Here is a 26,598-nt window from a genome sequence, read left to right as displayed (position 1 = left end):
CATATCAAATAGGTTTTGATTTGCTCTTACATTCTCATTATTCTCTAAATAGTATGTAACTGGAATCTCACTACTTCTCAGCTAAGAACTATTTACAAATATTTTAAATGCCTGAAAAAACTGAGTTTTTATTTCCAACTGTACATGAATTTATATATTTATAGCTCTGAAGATAATGAATGTTAGTTCAGTTCAGTCCCTCAGTAGTGTCCAACTCTTTGCGACCCCATGAATCGCAGCACGCCAGGCTTCCCTGTCCATCACCAACTCCCGGAGTTCACTCAGACTCACGTCCATCGAGTCAGTAATGCCATCCAGCCATCTCATCCTCTGTCGGCCCCTTCTCCTCTTGCCCCCAATCCCTCCCCGCATCAGAGTCTTTTCCAATGAGTCAGCTCTTCGCATGAGGTGGCCAAAGTACTGGAGTTTCAGCTTTAGCATCATTCCTTCCAAAGAAATCCCAGGGCTGATCTCCTTCAGAATGGACTGGTTGGATCTCCTTGCAGTCCAAGGAACTCTCAAGACTCTTCTCCCACCACAGTTCAAAAGCATCAATTCTTCGGTGCTCAGCCTTCTTCACAGTTCAACTCTCACATCCATACATGACCACAGGAAAAACCATAGCCTTGACTAGATGGACCTTTGTTAGCCTTTAGCCTATTCCTACTTTTGTAACTTGAGGTTTTCTTTTGTAACCTAACTAGTCAATTTTAATAAATATTCTAATGCATAGAAAATGAACTTACTATTTACTCAGATCTGCTACATCTTAGTTTGTCTATTAGATCTATTAATGATTGAGACAATTATGCTAAAATCTTATTTTTATTCTTTTTGACAATTTCTCCTTTTATTTGCTGAAGTTATAACCTCGTACCAGTTATTTGGCCTAAGGGTTCATCCAGTTCTACCTTTATTGATTACAGACATTATTAGGAAGTGAATCTGTTTATCTTGGTGTTTTCCTTCAATTCAACTTATAGACTTTAACTGGAAATTAAGATGTACGTAAGTTCTAAACAGTATTAGCCTCCCCTATACCTTATATTTTGGAGACGGGAACAGCAATCCACTCCAGTATTCTTGCCTGGAGAATCCCATGGACAGAGGAGACTGTCAGGCTATGGTCCATGGGGTCGCAAAGAGTCGGACATGACTGAGCGACTAACACACACACACACCCCTTATATTTATATAAAGAGGCAAACTTAAATGTTATTTATTAAATAATATGTTGAAAGCAGTGGTTTTCTTTGAGGCTTCTGGATTTTGGCTCTGTTCCTCATCAAGAACATATCTTAAATTCCCTACAGTTTCTCTAGCAAGCGGTGCTAAGAAAGTTGTACAGCTCTATGTAAATCAATGAAATTAGAACACACCCCCTCACCAACCACAAAACTCAAAATGCCTTAAAGACTTAACATAAGACACCATAAAACTCTTAGAAAAGATCATAGGCAAAACGTTCTCTGACATAAATCATATCTATGTTTTCTTAGGTCAGTCTCCCAAGGTGATAAAAATAAAAATAAACAAATGGGACCTAATCAAAATTACAAGCTTTCCACAGCAAAAATCATAAGCAAAATGAAAGACAACCCACAGGATGGAAGAAAATATTTGCAAACAATGCAACTCAAGGGATTGATTTCCAAAACACACACACAGCTCATACAACTCAACAATAACAAAAACAAACCCAATAGAAAAATGATCAGAAGACCTAAACAGACCGACATTTCTCCAAATCAATACAAGTGGCCAACAGGCACATGGAAAGAAAGATGATGGACAGCACTATTAGAGAAATGAAAATCAAAGCTACAATGAGGTTCCACCTTCACACGGGTTCAGGGTGGCCATTATTAAAATGCCTACAAATAACAGATGCCAGAGAGGACGTGGAAAAAAGGGAACCCTCCCACACTTTTGGTGGGAATGTAAGATGGTATAGTCACTGTGGAAAACAGTATGGGGGTTTCTCAGGAAAACTAAAAACATGATCCCGTAATCCCAGTCCTGGGCATATATCCAGACCAAAATAGAATTCACAGAGACACATACACCACCATGCTCACAGCAGCACTGTTCACAAAAGCCATGATACGGAAATAACCTAAATGACCACTGACAGACGAATGGATAAGAAGACATGGTACATATATGCAATGGAATACTACTCAGTCACAAAACAGAAAGAAATAATGCCATCTGTAGCAACATGGACGCAACTAGAGATTATCAAGCTGAGTGAAGTAAGAGAAAAAGACAAATACCATGATAACGCTTATATGTGGAATCTAAAATATGAGGCAAATGTACCTACCTATGAAACAGAATCATTGGTATAGAAGACACTAGTGGTTGCCAAGGGGGAGGGGGTTGGGGAAGGGATGGAGTGGGACATTGGGGTTAGCCACATAACATTTTATATATAGAATGGATAAACAACAAGGTCCTATTGTACAGCAGAGAACTGTATTCAATATCCTTAGATAAACCATAATACAAAAGAATATTTTAAAAAAGAATGTAGTAAAAAATAAAAAAAGAAGAAGAAGAAAGAACATATTTAAATTCCCTGAGAAGAGAATGGTTAGTATTCACAATAAAAGAGAAGAATGAGGTAGGCTGGGCCAAGGGGCAAAACGCAGAAGACTGGCCTTAGTTAGAAATCCTCTTTCCTGCTCCCATTCCACTTTCTTCTAGCAGTTTCCCAAATCTTGTCATTATGCTGATGCTAAATCAATTTCTTTATAAAACCTTATAAAAATTGTATTTTCTACTCCCAGATCTTTTACTACTTAAAAATCCCAAAGCAGGTTAGAGACACTTCTCCACGTTTCTTCAATTAAAATATATACTAATGAGAAACCAATAATTTATATTGTGTATGTAGCAAGGGAAGGGGCTGGAGGCTGAGCAGAACAGAGAAAGGAAGGGATATTTTTTATTATACACTTTTTATTAATAGTTTTTGATTTTTGAAGAATGTGAACTTGTTATTTTTAAATATGTAATAGAAACTTAAAAACTGTACAGAAACCATTTAAAAATTAGAATTCTGCTTACCAGTCATATTTTCATCCAATGGAAGAGAGACTCCTACATCACAGATTTTAATTGTTTCAAAATCGCCTTTAATAACAACATTTGAAGACTTTATATCTCCATGGAGCAGTTTCTTATCTTGGTGCAGATACTAAAATAGTGAAAAATTTAAAATATCTGAGAAAAAATAGAAACTAATAAAAAAGTATATAACTTTCAAACAAAACAACAACCTGAATTCCCTGCCTAACATGCAGACTTGTGTCTATCATTTCAAACTATTTGATGCTAGAGAAGGAACCATCCCACGCTATCTCTTAGTCTACCATACTGACCAGAAATCTGAAAGATTCTTTGGAAATTGATGTCTATGTATAGATAAGCCAACTTTTAATTTTCCAACCAACCTCACATACTTATACATCAAAGATGATACTGCAGATTTCAAAATATACTACAATTTTATAAAATGGACAACTATTTTAGAAATAATTTTTTAAACTTCACAATGACAGTTATCTCAAACAAATTGTTGAGATAATGCTACACATACTTCACAAGGAAAAGAGGAAGCAGTAATGTAATCTAAGGCTATATTTTAACCCTTTCTTAGAAATGACAAGTGATAATATTCATCCATAATCAAAAACGTCCTACAAAAGTTATTTTTTCATTCATCAGCATTTAGGCATCTACACTCTATGACCTGGGCCTGCAAAAGATGCAGAAACAATTCTTGGTATTGAACTTGGAACACTTACTGTGCTTATTTAAATATTGCTAACCATAAATTGAATATGCTCAAATATATTTATAATGTAATTTATTAATTCCATTATATATACACAATTAAAATAAATGATTCAAATTATTAGCTTATCCAACCTATTTAAAATGTTTTTCTATAAAATATTAAAATATATATTTAGAAATAGTGCCTTTTTCCAGTTTTACATTTCATGAATCAATTTTATTTGAACTCAACATGCAATTCTTGACATCACTACATTACATAATCTGTTTTTCTGAGTCATCCAACAATTTTCTGGAGCCATGATTACTTAAGTTATTCAGGATACAGAATTTTTATCTCTAACAGTATGTCTAATTCAAAGATACAATAGTTTATTTGTATAACCCTGAGAGGATTTTTTTCATTTGACTATAGATGTATATTCACAATGTCTAATAACATCCCACAAAGAAATCTTTGAAAGGCTTGTTTACAGCAACAGAGGGTTAGAATACACCCCCAGGAATAATGACTAAACAACAGTCCAATTAACTAAATCTAACATGCAATCTCTATAAGCAAAACTTCCTGACTTGGATTATTTCAGGCCATGTGAAGGTGTGAAGGCCTCTAACAATACTTTGTTGATCAAAACAGTACATTCTTCAATATGAAAGATTCTATAAAGATTTAAGGCAACTCCCTCTCTTGGGAAAAAAAATTCACCTTGTAACTAGGTATATTAGTATCTGTTCATCAGTAGATGAACAGACATAGACACACACACACACACACACACACACACACACACAATGGAGTATTACTCAGCCATTAAAAATAATGAAACAATGTCATTTCCAACAACATGGATGGACTTAGTCATACTAAGTCAGAAAGACAAATACCATATGATGTCACTTATATGTGGAATATAAAATACACAAATGAACTTATTTACAAAGCAGAAACAGACTCACAGTTATAGAGAACAGACTTGTGGTTGTCAAGGGGGAGGCTGGGTGAGAAAGGGAAAGATTGGGAATTTGGGGTTACAAATGCAAACTACCATATATAGGATGGATATACAACAACGTCCTACTGTAAAGAACAGGGGATTATATTTAACATCCTGTGATAAACCCCAATGGAAAAGAATATGAAAAAGGAGATATATGTATAATTGAGTCACTTTGCTGTACAGCAGAAATTAAACACAACATTGTAAATAAAGTATTTATTTTTTTAGGTTCCACAAAACTCATTCAAAACATAATAGCATAGTTACCTTTAACCCTCTTGCCATGTTCAAAGCAACTTTTAAAATTATGGCTGCTGGAAAAGGATCTCGGCTATCTTTATTTCGTTCTTCTATTAAGTCATTCAGAGACTTTTCACCTCCATACTCCATAGCAAGACACAGACTGCCATCGCTAGCTTTAGTGAAAGCACGGTAACCTTAAAGAAAATACGTCATTTTCTTACTGGAGTAGGAAAGAACAAAAGTATTTCATTCTTTTACAATAATGTGACTGAAAACAGATCTGGATCAACACTGTCAAACACAAAATGAAACAGCTAGTGCTTACAAAACTTATTTAGTAGATCTAATTTCAAATGTCTTCAGTGTTGGCCAACAGTATCACAAATTGAAATGTTTTTATACTCTGCTGCTGCTGCTGCCAAGTCGTTTCAGTTGTGTCCAACTCTGTGCGACCCCACAGACGGCAGCCCACCAGGCTCCCCTGTCCCTGGGATTCTCCAGGCAAGAACACTGGAGTGGGTTGCCATTTCCTTCTCCAATGCATGGAAATGAAAAGTGAAAGTGAAGTTGCTCAGTCGTGTCTGACTCTTAGTGACCCCATGGACTGCAGCCCACCAGGCTCCTCTGTCCATGGGATTTTCCAGGCAAGAGTACTGGAGTCGGGTGCCAAAGCCTTCTCCGTTTTATACTCTATGCCTTCCTAAATATAATGGTTTCACCAGACTTACTTACATTAAAAATGAAAAAAGGAGATTACACAAATGAAGACTTTACATTCCTGAATTCTCCATGGTACCAATAGCATAATGACTGTATCTATTCCTATGAAGTTTTAAATATATACTTCAGTTCAGTTGCTCAGTAGTGTCAGATTCTTTGAGACCCCATGGACTGTAGCAAGCCAGGCCTCCCTGTCCATCACCAACTCCCAGAGTTTACTCAAACTCATGTCCATTGAGTCAGTGATGTTATCCAACCATCTCATCCTCTGTTATCCCTTTCTCCTCCCACCTTCAATCTTTCCCAGCATCAGGGTCTTTTCAAATGAGTCAGTTCTTCACATCAGGTAGCCAAAGTATTAGAGTTTCAGCTTCAACATCAGTCCTTCCAATGAATATTCAGGACTGATTTCCTTTAGGATGGACTGGTTGGATCTCCTTGCAGTCCAAGGGACTCTCAAGAGTCTTCTCCAACACCACAGTTCAAAAGCATCAATTCTTCGGCACTCAGCTTTCTTTATGGTCCAACTCTCACATACATGACTACTGGAAAAACCATAACTTTGACTAGACGGACCTCGTTGGCAAAGTAATGTCTCTACTTTTTAATATGCTATATAGGTTGATCATAACTTTTCTTCCAAGGAGCAGGCGTCTTTTAATTTCATGGCTGCAGTCACTATCTGCAGTGATTTTGGAGCCCCAAAAATAAAGTCTGTCACTGTTTCCCCATCTATTTGCCATGAACTGATGGGACTGGAGTACATCATGAGAAATGCTGGGCTGGAAGAAGCACAAGCTGGAATCAAGACTGATGGGAGAAATATCAATAACCTCAGATATGCAGATGACACCACCCTTATGGCAGAAAGTGAAGAAGAACTAAGAAGCCTCTTGATGAAAGTGAAAGAGGAGAGTGAAAAAGTTGGCTTAAAGCTCAACATTCAGAAAACGAAGATCATGGCATCTGGTCCCATCACTTCATGGGAAATAGATGGGGAAACAGTGGAAACAGTGTCAGACTTTCTTTATGGGGGCTCCAAAATCACTACAGATGGTGATTGCAGCCATGAAATTAAAAGATGCTTACTCCTTGGAAGGAAAGTTATGACCAACCTAGATAGCATATTCAAAAGCAGAGGACGTTACTTTGCCGACAAAGGTCCGTCTAGTCAAGGCTATGGTTTTTCCAGTGGTCATGTATGGATGTGAGAGTTGAACTGTGAAGAAAGCTGAGAGCCAAAGAATTGATGCTTTTGAACTATGGTGTTGGAGAAGACTCTTGAGAGTCCCTTGGACTTCAAGGAGATCCAACCAGTCCATTCTGAAGATCAGTCCTGGGTGTTCTTTGGAAGGACTGATGCTAAAGCTGAAACTCCAGTACTTTGGCCAACTGATGCGAAGAGTTGACTCATTGGAAAAGACTCTGATGCTGGGAGGGATTGGGGGAAGGAGGAGAAGGGGACGACAGAGGATGAGATGGCTGGATAGCATAACCGACTCGATGGACATGAGTTTGGGTGAACTCCGGGAGTTGGTGATGGACAGGGAAGCCTGGCGCACTGCAATTCATGGAGTCGCAAAGAGTCGGACTTGACTGAGTGACTGAACTGAACTGATGGGACTGGATGCCATGATCTTAGTTTTCTGAATGTTGAGTTTTAAGCCAACTTTTTCACTCTCCTCTTTCATCAAGAGGCTCTTTAATTCTTCTTTGCTTTCTGCCATAAGGGTGGTGTCTTCTGCATATCTGAGGTTATTGATATTTCTCCCAGCAATCTTGATTCTAGCTTGTGCTTCATCCAGCCCAGCATTTCTCATGATGTACCCTGCATATAAGTTAAATAAGCAGGGTGACAATATACAGCTTTGACATACTCCTTTCCCAATTTGGAACCAGTCTGTTGTTCCATGTCCAGTTCTAACTGTTGCTTCTTGACCTGCTTACAGATTTCGCAGGAGGTAGGTCAGGTGGTCTAGTATTCCCATCTCTTCAAGAATTTTCCACAATTTGTTGCGATCTACACAGTCAAAGGCTTTGGTATAGTCAATAAAGCAGAAATAGATGTTTTTCTGGAATTCTCTTGCTTTTTCAATGATCCAACAGATGTTGGCAATTTGATCTCTGGTTCCTCAGCCTTTTCTAAATCCAGTTTGAACATCTGGAAGTTCATGGTTCACGTATTGCTGAAGCCTGGCTTGGAGAATTTTGAGCATTACTTCACTAGCATGTGAGATGAGTGCAATTGTGCGGTAGTTTGAGCATTCTTTGGCATTGCCTTTCTTTGGGATTGGAATGGAAACTGACCTTTCCAATCCTGTGGCCACTGCTGAGTTTTCCAAATTTGCTGCATCTAAAAATATACACTGTTTTTTTTTCTGGCCAAGCCAGGTGGCTTATAGGATCTTAGGTCCCTTACCAGGAATCAAACCCACGCTCCCCAGCAGTTGAAGCACAGAGTCCTAATCACTGGATCGCCAGGGAAGTCCCACTAATTTTTATTTCACAATGTTCACATTAATTGGATTCTTGCCAAACTCCATCACACCTTTCTTCACTTATTATTAGTGAAAGCAGTTAAGATTTTATGTAAACCATTTCAGATAAATAAGATACTATACTAGATACTGTTATTAAGTAATATGTGAACTTACCTATAATGTTTGGATGATTGAGTGTTTTCAAAATCTTAGCTTCATCAGTTAGTCTCTTTTGATACATACTCTGATATTCATCATTACATCTAGGATTAATCTTTTTCACAGCCCAAGGAGAATGAGACAAACCTCTTGGAGATCTTAAAAAATAAGTAACCAAAAATGTACAGAAAGATTAATAACCATAATACAGTTCAAATGACTAATAGGAACTTCCACATTTTGAAAAAGACTTTGAGAGTATTTTAGTTTTCTTTTTTTAATTTGGAAATATTTTAGACTATCAACATTTCTGTTATATATCCTTTATAACTGTGTACATACAGCTGATAAATCTACTGATTACAAGAGAAGTCTGATATCTTTGGAAAGGAAGGGTTAAAAAGAGAAAACTAGAAGGAAAAAGACAAAATGTTATAGATTTTAAACTTCAAAAATTTCTATAGTATTTTCTAATTTTTTCACTCAATCATGTCACTACCAACTACTTAAAAAGCATTTAACTATATGTACCAGATATAAATTATAGAATGTTAAAGTAATAAACATTAATTTCTAAGAAACAATTTAAAGAAAAAATGTACAAAATACATTTGGCTCGCGTGTAATCATGCAAATAACAGACTGTTTTTTACCAACAAATATTATGCCTCTAATGGACAAAACAATTCATCCTATATACTTCTCACTATATACATATATTTAGGGAGAAAATAATAAACATACTAATAGGAAAAAAAATGTAAATTGTCTATTTTCTAGGAAGATGCAGCTGTTGAAGAACATTTAAGGTATACCTGTTTTGAGGCCTAAATAAACAAACAGGTGACATGAAGTCAGGGAAAGGTTTGTTCACCCCGTAAGGTAGGCATTTATGAGTATGGCCAATTACAAAGAACAAAATGTAGGCAGCATTTCGGCACAAGCCAAAGAGCCTCAAAAGTTAAAGATTGCAAAGTTCAACCATAAGAACATAAAACGAGATGGAACCAAGAAATCATGTTCAGCTCTATACTAGCTCATGGGCACAGCTCTGTGACTGCAGGACCTTTTTTTTAACATCAGAATACATGTATTCAAAGGATCACTAGATTTCTCAGTTCATATACATCTATCATGCATAAGTTTACTTAAACTATTCTTAAACCTCCAGTTTTAGATAACAATAGCATTTGGGAATAACCTCTTCCATGTTCTTTTAATATAAAAATGTATTTTTCAAGTCTCAAGGGGTACCCATAGCTCTGGATTATTTATAACTCAGTGAGCGAGTCCATCTTCACCTTTTCCATATGCCCTAACCTACCTACATCCTATCCTAACCTATAGGTTACAGAATGAGAAGGATATTACTATGAAATCTGAATAAAATGTTGCCAAGGCAAAAGATGGTTCACAGACAATGCTAATACAACGGGCAAATTTCTGTTGAGACTGCACAAGGAAAAAACAAAAGGAGACACAAACAATACTGCCAACAAAAATGGGGACATATACAACAGAGATTTTAAAAATATCCAAGTGAATACTAGAGCTTTTAAGCCAATAAAAAGGTAAAATGGACAAATTCTTTCAAAAAGTTAAGAAAGCTGATAAAAGAAGAAACGTAATCAAGAGTTTAAAAATCTTCCCACAAGAAATACAAAACATAGATAATTTTAGAGTTGAGTTTACTAAACTGTAAAGAAACATATCATTCCATTTCATACAAACCATTCCAGGGAATAGAATGAAAAGGGACAAAAATCATACAGGACAACAGAAAAAGAAAAATCACAAACCAATTTCACTTACAGATGCAAAAATTCTAAACAATAGCAAAATGATTCTATCAGTTTATTAAAAAATAATAATACATCACAACTATGTTGGGTTTAATCCAGCAATGCAAATTTAACAGTAAATAATATATACTCTGAATTAAAATGAACATACACATATAAATTTGATCCCTCTCAGGTACCACTGAAATAAAACTTCAGTTTGAAGACTGAAGACTGACTTTGAAAGGGAAAAAGCAGAAGGTATTTAGCCTGAGGTAGACTGACACAGTTGAGAACCTGCGGTCTATGTAGCAACAGAGCAATTCATGACCAAATGTGCCTGCAGTGCTCAGTGAGTTTTCACACTTGAACACACCTGTGTTATCAACATCCAGGTTCAAGATATACATGTCTAGCATCCCCACAAGACATGGGATGCCATCTTAAAAAGGAAAACTTGAGAGGTGGTCCTAAGATGGTGGAGGAATAGGACGGGGAGACCACTTTACCCCCCACAAATTCATCGGAAGAACATCTGAACGCTGAGCAGATTCCACAAAACAACTTCTAAATGCTGGCAGAGGACATCAGGCACCCAGAAAGGCAGCCAGCCCACTGTCTTCAAAAGGAGGTAGGACAAAATATAAAAGATAAAAAGAGAGACAAAAGAGGTAGGGACGGAGATCTGTCCCGGGAAGGGAGTCTTAAAAAAAGAGAGAACTTTCCAAACACAAGGAAACACTCTCACCAGCGGGTCCTTGGCGAGTCTTGGAATCTCAGAGGGCAACATAACCAGGAGGAAAAATAAATAAATAATTAAAACCCACAGATTACATGCCTAACGGCAACTCCCAGCAGAGAAGCATCCCAGACGCTCACATCCACCACTAGCAAGCAGGGATTGGACAGGGAGCCGCAGACTGCATTGTTTAGGGTAAGGACCGGGCCTGAATGCCCTGAGGGCAATCTAAGGGAACTAAGGTGAGACAGCAACCCAGACCGTGGCCAGAGAGAGAGAGAGAGAGAGACAAAAAAGAGAGAACTATCCTGTGAAAAGCCCTAACCTAAGACACTGCCAGACCCGCTCAGAACAAAAGACTGAGCAGACCTAGCCAGCTATGGACCAGCCCATCCCCCACGGGAGACAGGCAGGCGAGGGCAGCCAGAGCTGGAAGCGGGCAATCACGGCCCCAGAGAGGCATCCTCTACCAAACTGCAAGCAGGCTTCGTTGCTAACCAAGACTTCTTGGGATTCTGGACAGTTGACATCTGCTGAGAGAGTCACAGCCAGAGATCAGCTCCCCTGAAGAGATACACGGCACACCTAAGAAGGCACGCCAGTTGTACACCCAGAAAACCGAGCAGCTTGGACGGGGGAGGCAATAAGACACACCCCCTCCCCACCTGGGGGTGACTGCGCTCACCAAGCACCTGGTCACCTGAGCTGCTCGGACCTGGGACGGGCACAAAACGCAGGCCCAAACGATCTGCGCCTTTGTGGAGTACCCGAAAACCTGAACCTGAGCGGCTAAGACCTGGGAGATGCATACAACCCAGGGCCGGCCTAAGACGGTTCCCGGCAGAGCAACCTAGAGCCTGAGAAGTGTAGACCGTGAAAGCATACACGCCGTGAGCGGGGGCAAACCCAGTGCGGCTGAAACACTGCCAGCACTCCCCACACACGCCAGTGATACTGCTTTGCAGTGTTCCTCCCTCCCCACAGCACTACTGAACAAGTGAGCCTAAAAACGTGACCACCATCGCCCCCTTGTGTCAGGGTGGAAATTAGACACTGAAGAGACCAGCAAACAGAAGCTAAAATAAAAAGAGGGAACCACTTTGGAAGTGACAGATGGAGAAGTCTTGAAGCTACTGTAAGAATAAAACTGAAACCAGAGGCAGGAGGCTTAAGTACAAAACCTGAGAACACCAGAGACCAGAGAACTCCTGACTCCAGGGAACATTAATCGATAAGAGTTCATCAAAATCCTCCATACCTTTACTGAAACCAAGCACCACCCAAGAGCCAACAAGCTCCAGAGCAAGATACACCATGCAAATTCTCCAGCAATACTGGAACATAGCCCTGAGCTTCAATATACAGGCTGCCCAAAGTCACACCAAACCCACAGACATCTCAAAACTCACTAATGGACACTTCATTGCACTCCAGAGAAAAGAAATCCAGCTCCACCCACCAGAACACCGACACAAGCTACCCTAACCAAGAAACCCTGACAAGCCACCCATCCAACCGCATCCACAGCAAGGAACCTCCACAATAAAGAGGAACCACACAGCAATATAAGCAAGATGAAAAGGCAGAGAAATACTCAGCAGGTAAAGGAACATGACAAATGCCCACCAAACCAAAGAAGAGATAGGGAATCTACCTGATAAAGAATTCCGAATAATGATAGTGAAAATGATCCAAAATCTTGAAAACAAAATGGAGTTACAGAAAAATAGCCTGGAGACAAGGATTGAGAAGATGCAAGAAATGTTTAACAAGGACCTAGAAGAAATAAAAAAGAGTCAGTATATAATGAATAATACAATAAATGAGATCAAAAACACTGTGGAGGGAACCAACAGTAGTATAATGGAGGCAGAAGATAGGATAAGTGAGGTAGAAGATAGAATGGTAGAAATAAATGGAGCAGAGAGGAAAAAAGAAAAAAGAATTAAAAGAAATGAGGACAGCCTCAGAGACCTCTGGGACAACGTTAAACGCCCCAACACTCAAATCATAGGAGTCCCAGAAGAAGAAGACAAAAAGAAAGACCATGAGAAAATACTTGTGGAAATAATAGTTGAAAACAGAGTGTTCCAAAGAGGATAAACCCAAGGCGAAACACCCCAAGACACATATTAATCAAATTAACAAAGATCAAACACAAAGAACAAATACTAAAAGTAGCAAGGGAAAAACAACAAACAACACACAAGGGGATTCCCATAAGGATAACAGCTGATCTTTCAACAGAAACTCTTCATGACAGAAGGGAATGGCAGGACATACTTAAAGTGATGAAAGAGAAAAACCTACAACCCAGATTACTGTACCCAGCAAGGATCTCATTCAAATATGAAGCAGAAATCAAAAGCTTTACAGACAAGCAAAAGCTGAGAGAATTCAGCACCACCAAACCAGCTCTCCAACAAATGCTAAAGGATCTTCTCTAGACAGGAAACACAGAAAGGGTGGATAAACTCGAACTCAAAACAACAAAGTAAATGGCAACGGGATCATACTTATCAATAATTACCTTAAGCGTAAATGGGTTGAATGCCCCAACCAAAAGACAATGACTGGCTGAATAGATACAAAAACAAGACCTCTATATATGTTGTCAACAAGAGACCCTCCTCAAAATAAGGGACACATACAGACTGAAAGTGAAGAGCTGGAAAAAGATATTCCACGCAAATAGAGACCAAAAGAAAGCAGGAGTAGCAATACTCATATCAGATAAAATAGACTTTAAAATAAAGGCTGAGAAAAGAGACAAAGAAGGACACTACATAATGATCAAAGGATCAATCCAAGAAGAAGATATAACAATTATAAATATATATGCACTCAACATAGGAGCACCACAATATGTAAGGCAAATGCTAACAAGTATGAAAGGGGAAATTAACAATAACACAATAATAGTGGGAGACTTTAATACCCCACTCACACATACGGATAGATCAACTAAACAAAATTAACAAGGACACATGAACTTTAAATGATACAATAGACCAGTTAGACCTAACTGATATCTATAGGACATTTCACCCCAAAACAATGAATTTCACCTTTTTCTCAAGTGCACATGGAACCTTCTCCAGGATAGATCACATCCTGGGCCATAAATCTAGCCTTAGTAAATTCAAAAAAAATTGAAATCATTCCAAGCATCTTTTCTGACCACAATGCAGTAAGATTAGATCTCAATTACAGGAGAAAAACTATTAAAAATTCCAATATATGGAGGCTGAACAACACACTGCTGAATAACCAACAAATCACAGAATAAATCAAAATATGCATAGAAACGAATGAAAATGAAAACACAACAACCCAAAACCTACAGGACACTGTAAAAGCAGTGCTAAGGGGAAGCATCATAGCAATATAGGCTTACCTCAAGAAACAAGAAAAAAGTCAAATAAATAACCTAACTCTACACCTAAAGCAACTAGAAAAGGAAGAAATGAAGAACCCCAGGGTTAGTAGAAGGAAAGAAATCTTAAAAATTAGGGCAGAAATAAATGCAAAAGAAACAAAAGAGACCACAGCAAAAATCAACAAAGCCAAAAGCTGGTTCTTTGAGAGGATAAATAAAATTGACAAACCATTAGCCAGACTCATCAAGAAACAAAGGGAGAAAAATCAAATCAATAAAATTAGAAATGAAAATGGAGAGATCACAACAGACAACACAGAAATACAAAGGATCATAAGAGACTACTATCAGCATTATATGCCAATAAAATGAACAATTTGGAAGAAATGGACAAATTCTTAGAAAAGTACAACTTTCCAAGATTTTATGTTGGAAAATCTTAACAGACCCATCACAAGCATGGAAATTGAAACTGTAATCAGAAATCGTCCAGCAAACAAAAGCCCAGGACCAGATGGCTTCACAGCTGAATTCTACCAAAAATTCAGAGAAGAGCTAACACCTATCCTACTCAAACTTTTCCAGAAAATTGCAGAGGAAGGTAAACTTCCAAACTCATTCTATGAGGCCACCATCTCCCTAATACCAAAACCTGACAAAGATGCCACAAAAGAAAACTACAGGCCAATATCACTGATGAACATAGATGCAAAAATCCTTAACAAAATTCCAGCAAACAGAATCCAACAACATATTAAAAAGATCATACATCATGACCAAGTGGGCTTTATTCCAGGGATGCAAGGATTCTTCAATATCTGCAAATCAATCAATGTAATATACCACATTAACAAATTGAAAGATAAAAACCATATGATTATCTTAATAGATGTAGAGAAAGCCTTTGACAAAATTCAACATCCATTTATGATTAAAAAAAAAAGCCCTCCAGAAAGCAGGAATAGAAGGAACATACCTTAACATAATAGAAGCTATATTTGACAAACCCACAGCAAACATTATCCTCAATGGTGAAAAATTGAAAGCATTTCCCCTAAAGTCAGGAACAAGAAAGGGTGCCCACTCTCACCACTACTATTCAACATGGTTTTGGACGTTTTGGCCACAGCAATCAGAGCAGAAAAAGAAATAAAAGGAGTCCAAATTGGAAAAGAAGAAGTAAAACTCACTGTTTGCCGATGACATGATCCTCTACATAGAAAACCCTAAAGACTCCACCAGAAAATTACTAGAGCTAATCAGTGAATATAGTAAAGTTGCAGGATATAAAATTAACACACAGAAATCTTTTGCATTCCTATACACTAACAATGAGAAAACAGAAAGAGAAATTAAGGAAACAATTCCATTAAAATACTTAGGAATATATCTACCTCAAGAAACAAAAGACCTATATATAGAAAACTATAAAACACTGATGAAAGAAATCAAAGAGTACACAAATAGATGGAGAAATATACCATGTTCATGGATTGAAATAATCAATATAGTGAAAATTACCCAAAGCAATCTATAGATTCATTGCAATCTTTATCAAGCTACCAATGGTATTTTCACATAACTAGAACAAGTAATTTCACAATTTGTATGGAAATACAAAAAACCTCGAATAGCCAAAGCAATCTTGACAAAGAAGAATAGAACTGGAGGAATCAACCTGCCTGACTTCAGGCTCTAGTACAAAGCTACAGTCATCAAGACAGTATGGTACTGGCACAAAGACAGAAATATAGATCAATAGAACAAAACAGAAAGCCTTATGGACACCTTATCTTTGACAAAGGAGGCAAGAATATACAATGGAGAAAAGACCATCTCTTTAACAAGTGGTGCTGGGAAAACCGGTCAACCACTTGTAAAAGAATGAAACTAGAACACTTTCTAACACCATACACAAAAATAAACTCAAAATGGATTAAAGATCTAAACATAGGACCAGAAACTATAAAACTCCTAGAGGAGAACACAGGCAAAACACTCTCCGACATATATCACAGCAGGATCCTCTATGACCACCTCCCAGAATATTGGAAATAAAAGCAAAAATAAACAAATGGGACCTAATTAAACCTAAAAGCTTTTGCACAACAAAGAAAAATATAAGCAAGGTGAAAAGACAGCCTTTAGAATGGGAGAAAATAATAGCAAATGAAGGAACTGACAATTAATCTCAAAAATATACAAGCAACTCCTGCAGCTCAATTCCAGAAAAATAAACAACCCAATCAAAAAATGGGCCAAAGACCTAAACAGACATTTCTCCAAAGAAGACATACAGATGGCTAACAAATACATGAAAAGATGCTCAACATCACTCATTATCAGTTCAGTTCAGTTGTTCAGTTGTGTCTGACTCTTTGCGACTCCATGAACTGCAGCACGCCAGGCCTCCCTGTCCATCACCAACTCCCAGAGTTCACTCAAACTCACGTCCATCGAGTCGGTGATGCCATCCAGCCATCTCATCCTCTGTCGTCCCCTTCTCCTCCTGTCCCCAATCCCTCCCAGCATCAGAGTCTTTTCCAATGAGTCACCTCTTCGCATGAGGTGGCCGAAGTACTGGAGTTTCAGCTTCAGCATCATTCCTTCCAAAGAACACCCAGGACTGATCTCCTTCAGAATGGACTGGTTGGATCTCCTTGCAGTCCAAGGGACTCTCAAGAGTCTTCTCCAGCACCACAGTTCAAAAGCATCAATTCTTTGGCTCTCAGCTTTCTTCACAGTCCAACTCTCACATCCTACATGACTAATGGAAAAACCATAGCCTTGACTAGACGGACCTTTGTTGACAAAGTAATGTCTCTGCTTTTGAATTGCTATCTAGGTTGGTCATAACTTTCCTTCCAAGGAGTAAATTATCAGAGACATACAAATCAAAACCACAATGAGGTACCATTTCACGCCAGTTAGATTGGCTGTGATCCAAAAGTCTACAAGCAATAAATGCTGGAGAGGGTGTGGAGAAAAGGGAACCCTCTTACACTGTTGGTGGGAATGCACACTAGTACAGCCACTATGGAGAACAGTGTGGAGATTCCTTAAAAACCTGGAAATAGAACTGCCATATGACCCAGCAATCCCACTGCTGGGCATACACACCAAGGAAACTAGAATTGAAAGAGATGCGTGTACCCCAATGTTCATCGCAGCACTGTTTATAATAGCCAGGACATAGAAGCAACCTAGATGTCTCTATCAGCAGACGAATGGATAACAAAGCTGTGGTACATATACACAATGGAATATTACTCAGCCATTAAAAAGAATACATTTGAATCAGTTCTAATGAGATGGATGAAACTGGAGCCTATTATACAGAGTGAAGTAAGCCAGAAAGAAAAACACTAATACAGTATACTACTGCTACTGCTGCTAAGTCACTTCAGTTGTGTCTAACTCTGTGCGACCCCATAGATGGCAGCCCACCAGGCTCCCCTGTCCCTGGGATTCTCCAGGCAAGAACACTGGAGTGGGTTGCCATTTCCTTCTCCAATGCAGGAAAGTGAAAAGTGAAAGTGAAGTCGCTCAGTCGTGTCCGACCCTCAGCGACCCCATGGACTGGTACCTACCAGGCTCCTCCGTCCATGGGATTTTCCAGGCAAGAGTACTAACACATATATATATATACGGAATTTAGAAAGATTGTAACAATAACCCTATATGCAAGACGGCAAAATAGACACAGATGTATAGAACAGTCTTTTGGATTCTGTGGGAGAGGGCGAGAGTGGGATGATTTGGGAGAATGGCATTGAAACATGTATATTATCATATGCGAAACGGATCACCAGTCCAGGTTCAATGCATGAGACAGGGTGCTCGGGGCTGGTGCACTGGGATGACCCTGAGGGATGGGATGGGGAGGGAGGTGGGAGGGGGGTTCAGGATGGGGAACACATGTACACCTGTGGCAGATTCATGTCCATGTATGGCAAAACCACTACAATATTGTAAAGTAATTAGCCTCCAATTAAAATAAATAAATTTATATTTTTTTTAAAGAGGAAAACTTTCAGATAATTTCTAAAAACAAGATAGACAAAAATGAAAAACTAAATAGAAGTATCAGAAAATGAAGTTGGGAAGATTTCCCAGAAAATATTAATAGAACAAAAGAGAAAATAGAAAAACAGACCAAAAATAAAATAAAATAAAGGTAGATCAAAGATTAAGCCAGTAAATCCCACATCCAAGACAGAGGACAGATAAAAAGGGGTGAACATGATCAACAAAGTAATTTTTAAAAATAGCCTCTCAAAAATTTAATAGGAATTTTCAGGCTCCAAGAGGCCATACCCATGCATGTCACTGTGAAATGCAGAACAGCGGTGACAAACAAAAGACCATATAAGGTTATAAGACAGCAGGAGGAGGAGACAACATAGAACAGAAACACAAAGACTCAGCAGTCAGAGGGGCTTCAGAATTCTCAACAGCAGCAGTGAACAATGTTCTCAAAATTCTGGGGAGAACATACTTCTGAATGAGAATTCTAACCCAGAAAAACAAAAAAAGGCCACTCAAGTACAAGCATAAAATGAAAACATTTTTAGAAAAGTAAATTCTCAAAAATGTATCTTCTGCTTTTCATGGGGCACTAACAAATGTCTTCAACCAGAATGAGATGGAAACCAAGAAATACTAAGACATGAAACAAGAAAAATAGAGGATCCAATTCACCTGAGAGGCAAAGGAAATCTAGCGAAGAAGCCTGAGCGCCGAAGAATAGATGCTTTTGAACTGTGGTATTGGAGAAGACTCTTGAGAGTCCCTTGGACTGCAAGGAGATCCAACCAGTCCATTCTGAAGGAGATCAGCCCTGGGATTTCTTTGGAAGGAAATGATGCTAAAGCTGAAACTCCAGTACTGTGGCCACTCATGCCAAGAGTTGACTCACTGGAAAAGACTCTGATGCTGGGAGGGATTGGGGGCAGGAGGAGAAGGGGATGACAGAGGATGAGATGGCTGGATGGCATCACTGACTTGATGGACGTGAGTCTGAGTGAACTCCGGGAGTTGGTGATGGACAGGGAGGCCTGGCGTGCTGCGATTCATGGGGTCGCAAAGAGTTGGACACGACTGAGCATCTGAACTGAACTGAACTGAACTGAGGCTACTATAAAGGAAAATCCCAAGCTAACAGAGCCACATTGAGGACTGGGAGGGTCAGGCGGGAACTGCTATTTCCAATGAAGTTTTCTAATTAAGTCACATACAGTATAACTTTGCTAACAACACACTTCACATTCTAAAAAAACTTTTTTAAGGAAGAAAAAATGAGACTAGCCACGAAATTGTGATAAGTTTTTTCTTTCAAAATAACTTAAAGCCAGAGTTTTAGACATTAAAAAATGGAAGTTCAAAAAACTAACAGCAGACAAACACACAAAAGGGGGTGTTTAAGCTGCGAAGACACTTCAAGAAGACCCACTTACATATAACTGCTATACTAGTCTCGATTCACCAGCTTTTTACTTGAGGAAGTATTTCTTTGAAACAACGTAAACCTAGAAAAGCTAATGATATGCTGCCTTGGACTAATCAGGCTAATTCTTAGGGAGCACTAAACAGTACATAACTGTTTGCCACTTAATAAACATGAAACTAGGTACAGAATAATGAATAAAAGAAACAACTTTGTAATAATGTGTTTGTTGCCATATGTAATATTATTAGCTATAAGCATCTATTCTAGTATTCCATTTTTCTTTTAATACAATTTTCCTACTTTAGAATCAGGTATCTGCCCTTCTCACTTAATGATGACATAAATAAAAATATTACTTCTTTAGAAGAGAATATCCTGAGAAGGCAACTCTCCAGATAGAAGGGATTAATAGTCACTGATATCTCCCAACACTGGTATCCTCTTTGAAGTTTTCTTATTGAGAATCCTGTGTTATTATCACACAGGAATCCCTTTTCTGTGTCCTTTTCCCCTCCTACACAAGCCAAGGAAAAATTACAAATTACCTCTCCTTTAATAACCCATTAAGAGGAAGCTAGGAGAAAGATGTACCAGGTAGAGCTCTGGCAAAAATATGAACATACCCCAGGTCTAAATATTTGCATGTTCACATTCCTTTTTGTCTCCACGTACAGTGGAACTATGGTTCCATGTAAAAATGTTAACGTGAAATCTTATACTCACCTTTGCATAAGGTAGACATTTACCCCAGTACCAAAGCCAAGCTTCTGCATAAATGGAGAGGCAGGAATATTTATACATGGAGTTAAACATAATGCTAAATGTCAGAAAGAGAAATAAAAAATAAAATTAGTATTTGAAAAGAGCTCCACAGATGCATCCTAACGTTCTCAATAAATCACTGTTAAGGGAATTAACTGGCAAAGTCTTGCAGAGCAATTTGACACTATGTGTCCCAACTTTCAATGGATACCTTTGACCAAGTCTACTTTTGGAGCTCTATTCTACAGGAACACTTAAACAGGGGTCAGCAAAACAGCCTGTTTTTATATGACCCATAAGCTAAGAATTGATTTTTACATTTTAAAAGCGTTGTTAAAAAAACAGATAAAGAAAGTCTCTTGGTTGAATCCTTAGACTTCATGACTCTCTTCCAACATGGCCCAAGACAACTCTAACACCATGGCAACAAAGTATAGACAGAAGCTATATCAAATTCACAGGTCAATGGAAAACCCTTATCAACACTTTTAACCAAAACCCTTATCCAGATTACGCTACCAAATGAAGACTTGCCTTTAATAACACTGAAGAGCCTAGAATCCAGATGTGGTTTCAGAATCAAAGAGCTAGAACTGACTCCAGAAAAGATCAGAACCTGAGGATGACTTCGAATCAAGCCAATACCAAGATCACCCTTAAGAGCAGATTCAAAGTAGAAAAGACAGTGTCATACCAGCTACACTCCTCTCAATTACACACCCTCATCAAGGCATTTATGCACAACTCTTATCATGGAATTGATTCCAGAGAGCAACCTGCTAAAGAAGCCAGGGTTACAGAGTCAAGAATTCAAATCTGGTTTCAAAACAGAAGAACTAGATTCCATGTCCAGAAAAGAAAAAAACCGAGGAGGCCTTAGAACAAAGACAATTAGGGACAAGATCCTGGAGATGAGAGAATTCAAGGTATAGAAACTACACAGCAAAAGAGACACTGACATATCGAACAGTCTTATGGACTCTGTGGGAGAGGGAGAGGGTGGGAAGATTTGGGAGAATGGCATTGAAACATGTAAAATATCATGTATGAAACGAGATGCCAGTCCAGGTTTAATGCACGATACTGGATGCTTGGGGCTAGTGCACTGGGACGACCCAGAGGGATGGTATGGGGAGGGAGGAGGGAGGAGGGTTCAGGATGGGGAGCACATGTATACCTGTGATGGATTCATTTTGATATTTGGCAAAACTAATACAATTATGTAAAGTTTAAAAATAAAATTAAATTAAAAAAAAAAAAAAAAGAAACTACACAGAATGGCAGCTGTCTCACCAGTGACTGTCTTATTTCTCTGGAGCCAGAACAGGGGAAACAGAGACAGATTCAGTGTACTTGATAATATCAGTCTGGACTCCAAACCTCTAACTCTTCCTGGAACATTCCCTTCTAAACACACCTTCAGCTTCTCCAGGAGCTGAGCCTTCTGGAGATAGTAAACAGGACTTCAGGAGACAGAGACACATACAAAGCACCACAAAGAAAAAAAGTTATTAATATCATTTTTCGGCAATCACAGTAACGACTAATTTAGGCAAAAATCAAGGAAAGAAGGAAAGAAGAGAGGGAGGCAGGCAAGGAAGAAAGAAGAAAGGAAGAAGACGATGGCAAAAGGGTTCCTATGTGACCCACAAAGCCTAAACCATTTACTATCTGCCATTTACAAAAAGTTTGCTAATGCCTGCGCTACGGCATGCAGCCAAAGATACCATATACACACGTGAATGCGTGCATGCATGCCAATAGTGGGATCTGCTTTTGTAGCTACAAAAAAAAAAAAAAGAAAAGCCTAAGTGATCATTAGAGTCATAATTATAGCATATCTATATTACAGAGTAGTATAAGGTTATTAAAAGAAATGAGATAGAGCAGTCCTACTTTTGCTCATGAACAATTAACTGCTCTTGGATTGCCCTTTTGCCATGAACAACCAGAAAATTTGACAAAATATAATGGTTTTCACATACTTGACAATCGGCAGGGCAGGACTATGAACTCTGAGAGGAGAGAAACTAATGAGATGAGTCCTATCACTGCCCTAACTTACTGCTTAGAAACACTTTCAGGCTGCAGCACAACAAAATGAAGCCCAAAGGGCTTGTCAAATTGAAGTGACAGATTACCCTGTCTACTGAATTGCCTTGGAAAATACCCTTCCCATACATAGAGGGGGAAAGATAAAGTGGTTCCTTTGAGGTTCAAGTTAAGTTGCTTCTTCACCTAGGAGAACCTACAAATCTGCTAGAATGTCAATAAAATTAGATCACAGATGACCAAACTCTGACCTATAAAAGAAGTCTTATTTCTTGAGATCAACATTATAAAGATGACTTATACTAAAACTGTTCTTGTGTGACAGATAACAATGAAAGGATTTAACTATAATACTATGAAGACATTTCTGATATCAGTAACAATGAAGGAAGGTTTTATAGATTACCAGATTTCCTTTTTTCAGATAATCTGCTTGGTGTCTTGAAATTATTGGTTTCTTCCATTGTAATAATTGCTTAAAGTCCTATGATAAAAATGAATAGAAAGGTACACTGCAGTTATAAAGAATACATCTTTCATTCATGAAGAAAAAATTCCTATAATACTATCACTTATTTACAAAAAATTTGAGAACTGAAAAAGACCATGACAAATATTTAGTCCAGTTGTATTTACAATGAGAAAACTGAAACCCAGAGAGGGAGAAAGATAAACTAAAATTAAAGATAAGTAAAATTACATACCCAAGGTCATGCTATTAATGATTGTGGATTTTTATTTATTTTTAAAATAATATATGCACTTGGTTAAAAAAAAGAAAATCACCTCGTACCCTCCCACACTTTCCAGGAGTAGTTATTAACAGATCTTTTATATGCTTTTAAGAGCTTGGCTTTGTAAGCAGTATTATTCCTAATAGCCAAAAAAAGGAAACAGAAAAAGCTATCAGATGATGAATGGATAAAGAAAATATGGCATATACTACACACTGCTGCTGCTGCCGCTGCTGCTAAATCGATTCAGTCATGTCCGACTCTGTGTGACCCCAGAGACGGCAGCCCACCAGGCTCCCCCGTCCCTGGGATTCTCCAGGCAAGAACACTGGAGTGGGTTGCCATTTCCTTCTCCAATGCATGAAAGTGAAAAGTGAAAGGGAAGTCACTCAGTCCTGTCCTACTCTTAGCAACCCCATGAACTGCAGCCTACCAGGCTCCTCCATCCATGGGATTTTCCAGGCAGGAGTACTGGAGTGGGGTGCCATTGCCTTCTCCAATACTACGCACAATAAAATATTATTCAACAGAGTATATATTTTACATAGGGAATATTATTTAGTCATTAAAAGGAATGAAGTACTCATGTATACTACAACATGAAAGAATCTTGAAAACCTTATGCCAAGTGAAAGAAAGCAGACACAAGAGGCCACATATATGATTGTTTTTCCACACAATATCCAGAACAGGCAAATCCACAGACAAAATAAATGTTTAGTTGTTGTGGGCTGAAGGGAAGAGAGAATGTGGAGTGACTGCTAGTGGGTGTATGCCATCTTTTCTGGGGTGATGAAAATGTTCTAAAATTAGGTAGTGGTTTAATATATTCAACTCTGCCGGGAGCCGGCATACTGCATATTGAGTGCATATTGCATATTGAGTGCAGCACTTTCCACAGCATCATCTTTCAGGATCTGGAATAGCTCAACTGGAAGTCTATCACTGCCAGGAGCCAGAGTGAGGAACTCCGCCCGTGGCAAAGGTCATGAGGAAGGAGGCTCGGCATACGCAAGGGCGGGATCGAGCCTCAGGAGTCCCCCTGGAAATTCTCGAGCATCTACCCCCAAAACCAGAGTCTGCCTACTTTCTGCTTTGTGTTCTCACCTACACCTCTGACTTTTCGGGGGGCGGCGGGGCGGGGGGCCTGTCCCCCACTACCTCTCTCTAGAAAGAGAGTTAACTTACAGCTCCAGTTAATAAAGTTCCTGGGTGTGACAGTGTTTCAACCTACAAACTCCTTTGGAAATCCTCTAGCCTGCCTGAATAGGTTTTTCCGGCCACATGTGATTGTTCAGAGCCTCCCAACTGTGAGAGGCAGGAGATGTTCTAAACTGTCTAAACACAGATTCCTTTGAGTAGTTAAAAGATTGATTAGAAATTTTATTGGTGAAGGGTTTTTCACTTGTTGGGCCAATGTTTGCTGCTAAGTTTCCATATCCCTTACCTGCTGTGTTCCTGGCAGTGTATTGATTAATATGATTGGTGTAAGTAGTAATTTTAATGTTTGTAACCTTGGACCCTTGAGTTAATTCTTTTTCTTGTGGTAGCCCACCACACCTTTGCCCTATAGGAATGCAACTTTAATGCTTTTGGAGGGTGGCACCTGACTAGTCGCCTTTAGAGAAAAATAAGTTTTCTGAAGAAAGGGTCTTAAAATGTTAATAGGCCTCTGGGCCAGAAGATGATGCAAATCACCTAAACTTTTGCATATGAGAAGTTTGCAGGAAGAAAGCCTGGCTTACTGCATGACTCTACCCCTTCCCCCATTATCCTATATGCATAACTTAAGGTATAAAAACTACTTTGGAAAATAAAGTGCAGGCCTTGTTCACCGAAACTTGGTCTCCCCATGTCGTTCTTTCTCTCACCTTCTGGCTAAATTATTCAGCCTCTTTTCTCCACTCAATTTCCTCACTGAGCTGTCCTTATTCTATTACTGTTTATATCCTTAATTAACGTTTAATTAAGCAGTTGTTTCCTGATCCTCGCAGACGCCGGCCCCGCTTCGAATTCCCTGGATCCACCGGGGCTGGACCCCGGCACAACTCTATTCCAAAAACCACTTAACTGTACACTTTCAAAAGAGTGAATTTCATGATATGTTAATTACATCTCAATAAACTATTAGTTTAAAATTATCTATAAAATACAATGTACATACTGTATACACAAGCAAGTTAATACAGGGTTCTTTTTCCTTCTGTAACATTTCTTTTAAAATCCTTTTTATTAAAAAATTAACTATTATTTTGAAAAAAGGTTTGGTTTTGTATTAGATTTACTGTAAAGCAAACTGTTACTACCTGTCTGTAAGCTCGTTTGGATTGTCCATAAAAAACTGGGAGGAAGAGAGAACATTTGCTTAAATGCTGCATAGAGCCACTTAATATCCCTTAATAAACAGCACCTGGGCGTCCCATGTGGCATTAATGGTAAAGAATCTGCCTGCCAATGCAGGAGGTTCGATTCCTGGGTCGGGAAGATCCCCTGGAGGGGAAAACGGCAACCCACTCCAGTATTCTTGCCTGAAGAATCCGATGGACAGAGAACCCTGGCGGGCTTCCATAAAAAGTAGTGTCGAGCTCTGATTTGAGAAAAGAGCGATTTCTTTCTTCGAATCCCCACCGTACCCCGTAAGTCTGATGCGCACGCGGGTCGCCAAGATGCTTCCTAAGATAATTCCCAGTTTAATGCATATTCCCAACGTCTTCCACCTTCCTTCCAGGCCCCAAGTTGTCAAAAAAGCAAAGAGGCCGCGGCTCGAGGGGCGCGGGACACCCGGCCAGGCCCACTCGCGGCAGGTTCCCTAAAATCTCTCTCCTTACCAGAGCCACGAGGTGGGACGACGAGATGTCCAGGGAAAGGCTGTCTTGAAAACTGGTCCCGAGCAGCCCCCAACACTCCGCGCCCCTCTGGGGTGAGGGGGTGGGATCCGACCCGCCAACACACGGACTCGGCAACCGTAGTTCCGACGGGAACCCGCCGGGCTTTCAAAATAGCGCACGCACCGCCCCTACGTCGATCGCGAACTACGGGGCGGCGCAAAGGACACACCAAGCCGGATTCGCCGTTCCTGTTCTTTTCAGCCTTTCCCCTCTGTTTATCGATCCCACCTTACTACCCACTGCTGCTGCTGCTGCTGCTAAATCGCTTCAGTCGTGTCCAACTCTGTGCTACCCCATAGACAGCAGCCCGCCAGGCTCCTCTGTCCCTGGGATTCTCCAGGCAAGAATACTGAAGTGGGTTGCCATTTCCTTCTCCCTTACTACCCAATAGGGATGCTTTGAAGCCAAAT

The 26,598-nt window shown here is 39.2% G+C and overlaps 1 protein-coding gene across 2 annotated transcripts in view; it reads right to left on the bottom strand.

The window, feature by feature from the left end:
• PBK (PDZ binding kinase) overlaps positions 1 to 26,306 on the bottom strand; it is a 32,912-nt gene extending 6,606 nt beyond the window's left edge. Inside the window, exons 1-6 of one of the 2 annotated variants that reach the window (XM_061425066.1) lie at positions 26,129 to 26,306; positions 22,973 to 23,050; positions 20,476 to 20,569; positions 8,420 to 8,562; positions 5,070 to 5,239; positions 3,073 to 3,202 (exon numbers count right to left, since the gene is read on the bottom strand). In XM_061425066.1, coding sequence (XP_061281050.1) covers positions 3,073 to 3,202; positions 5,070 to 5,239; positions 8,420 to 8,562; positions 20,476 to 20,569; positions 22,973 to 23,030 — 595 coding nt within the window. In that variant the 5' untranslated portion in view covers positions 23,031 to 23,050; positions 26,129 to 26,306. The remainder of the gene's footprint in view (positions 1 to 3,072; positions 3,203 to 5,069; positions 5,240 to 8,419; positions 8,563 to 20,475; positions 20,570 to 22,972; positions 23,051 to 26,128) is intronic. The other variant, XM_061425065.1, reaches the window with a different exon arrangement.
• Between the last annotated feature and the right edge of the window lie 292 nt (positions 26,307 to 26,598).

Source organism: Bos javanicus, chromosome 8 (genome assembly GCF_032452875.1).
Source record: "Bos javanicus breed banteng chromosome 8, ARS-OSU_banteng_1.0, whole genome shotgun sequence".
NCBI lineage: Eukaryota > Metazoa > Chordata > Mammalia > Artiodactyla > Bovidae > Bos > Bos javanicus.
Note: the sequence above shows the minus strand (reverse complement) of the source record. Positions and strands in the feature narration are given on the sequence as shown.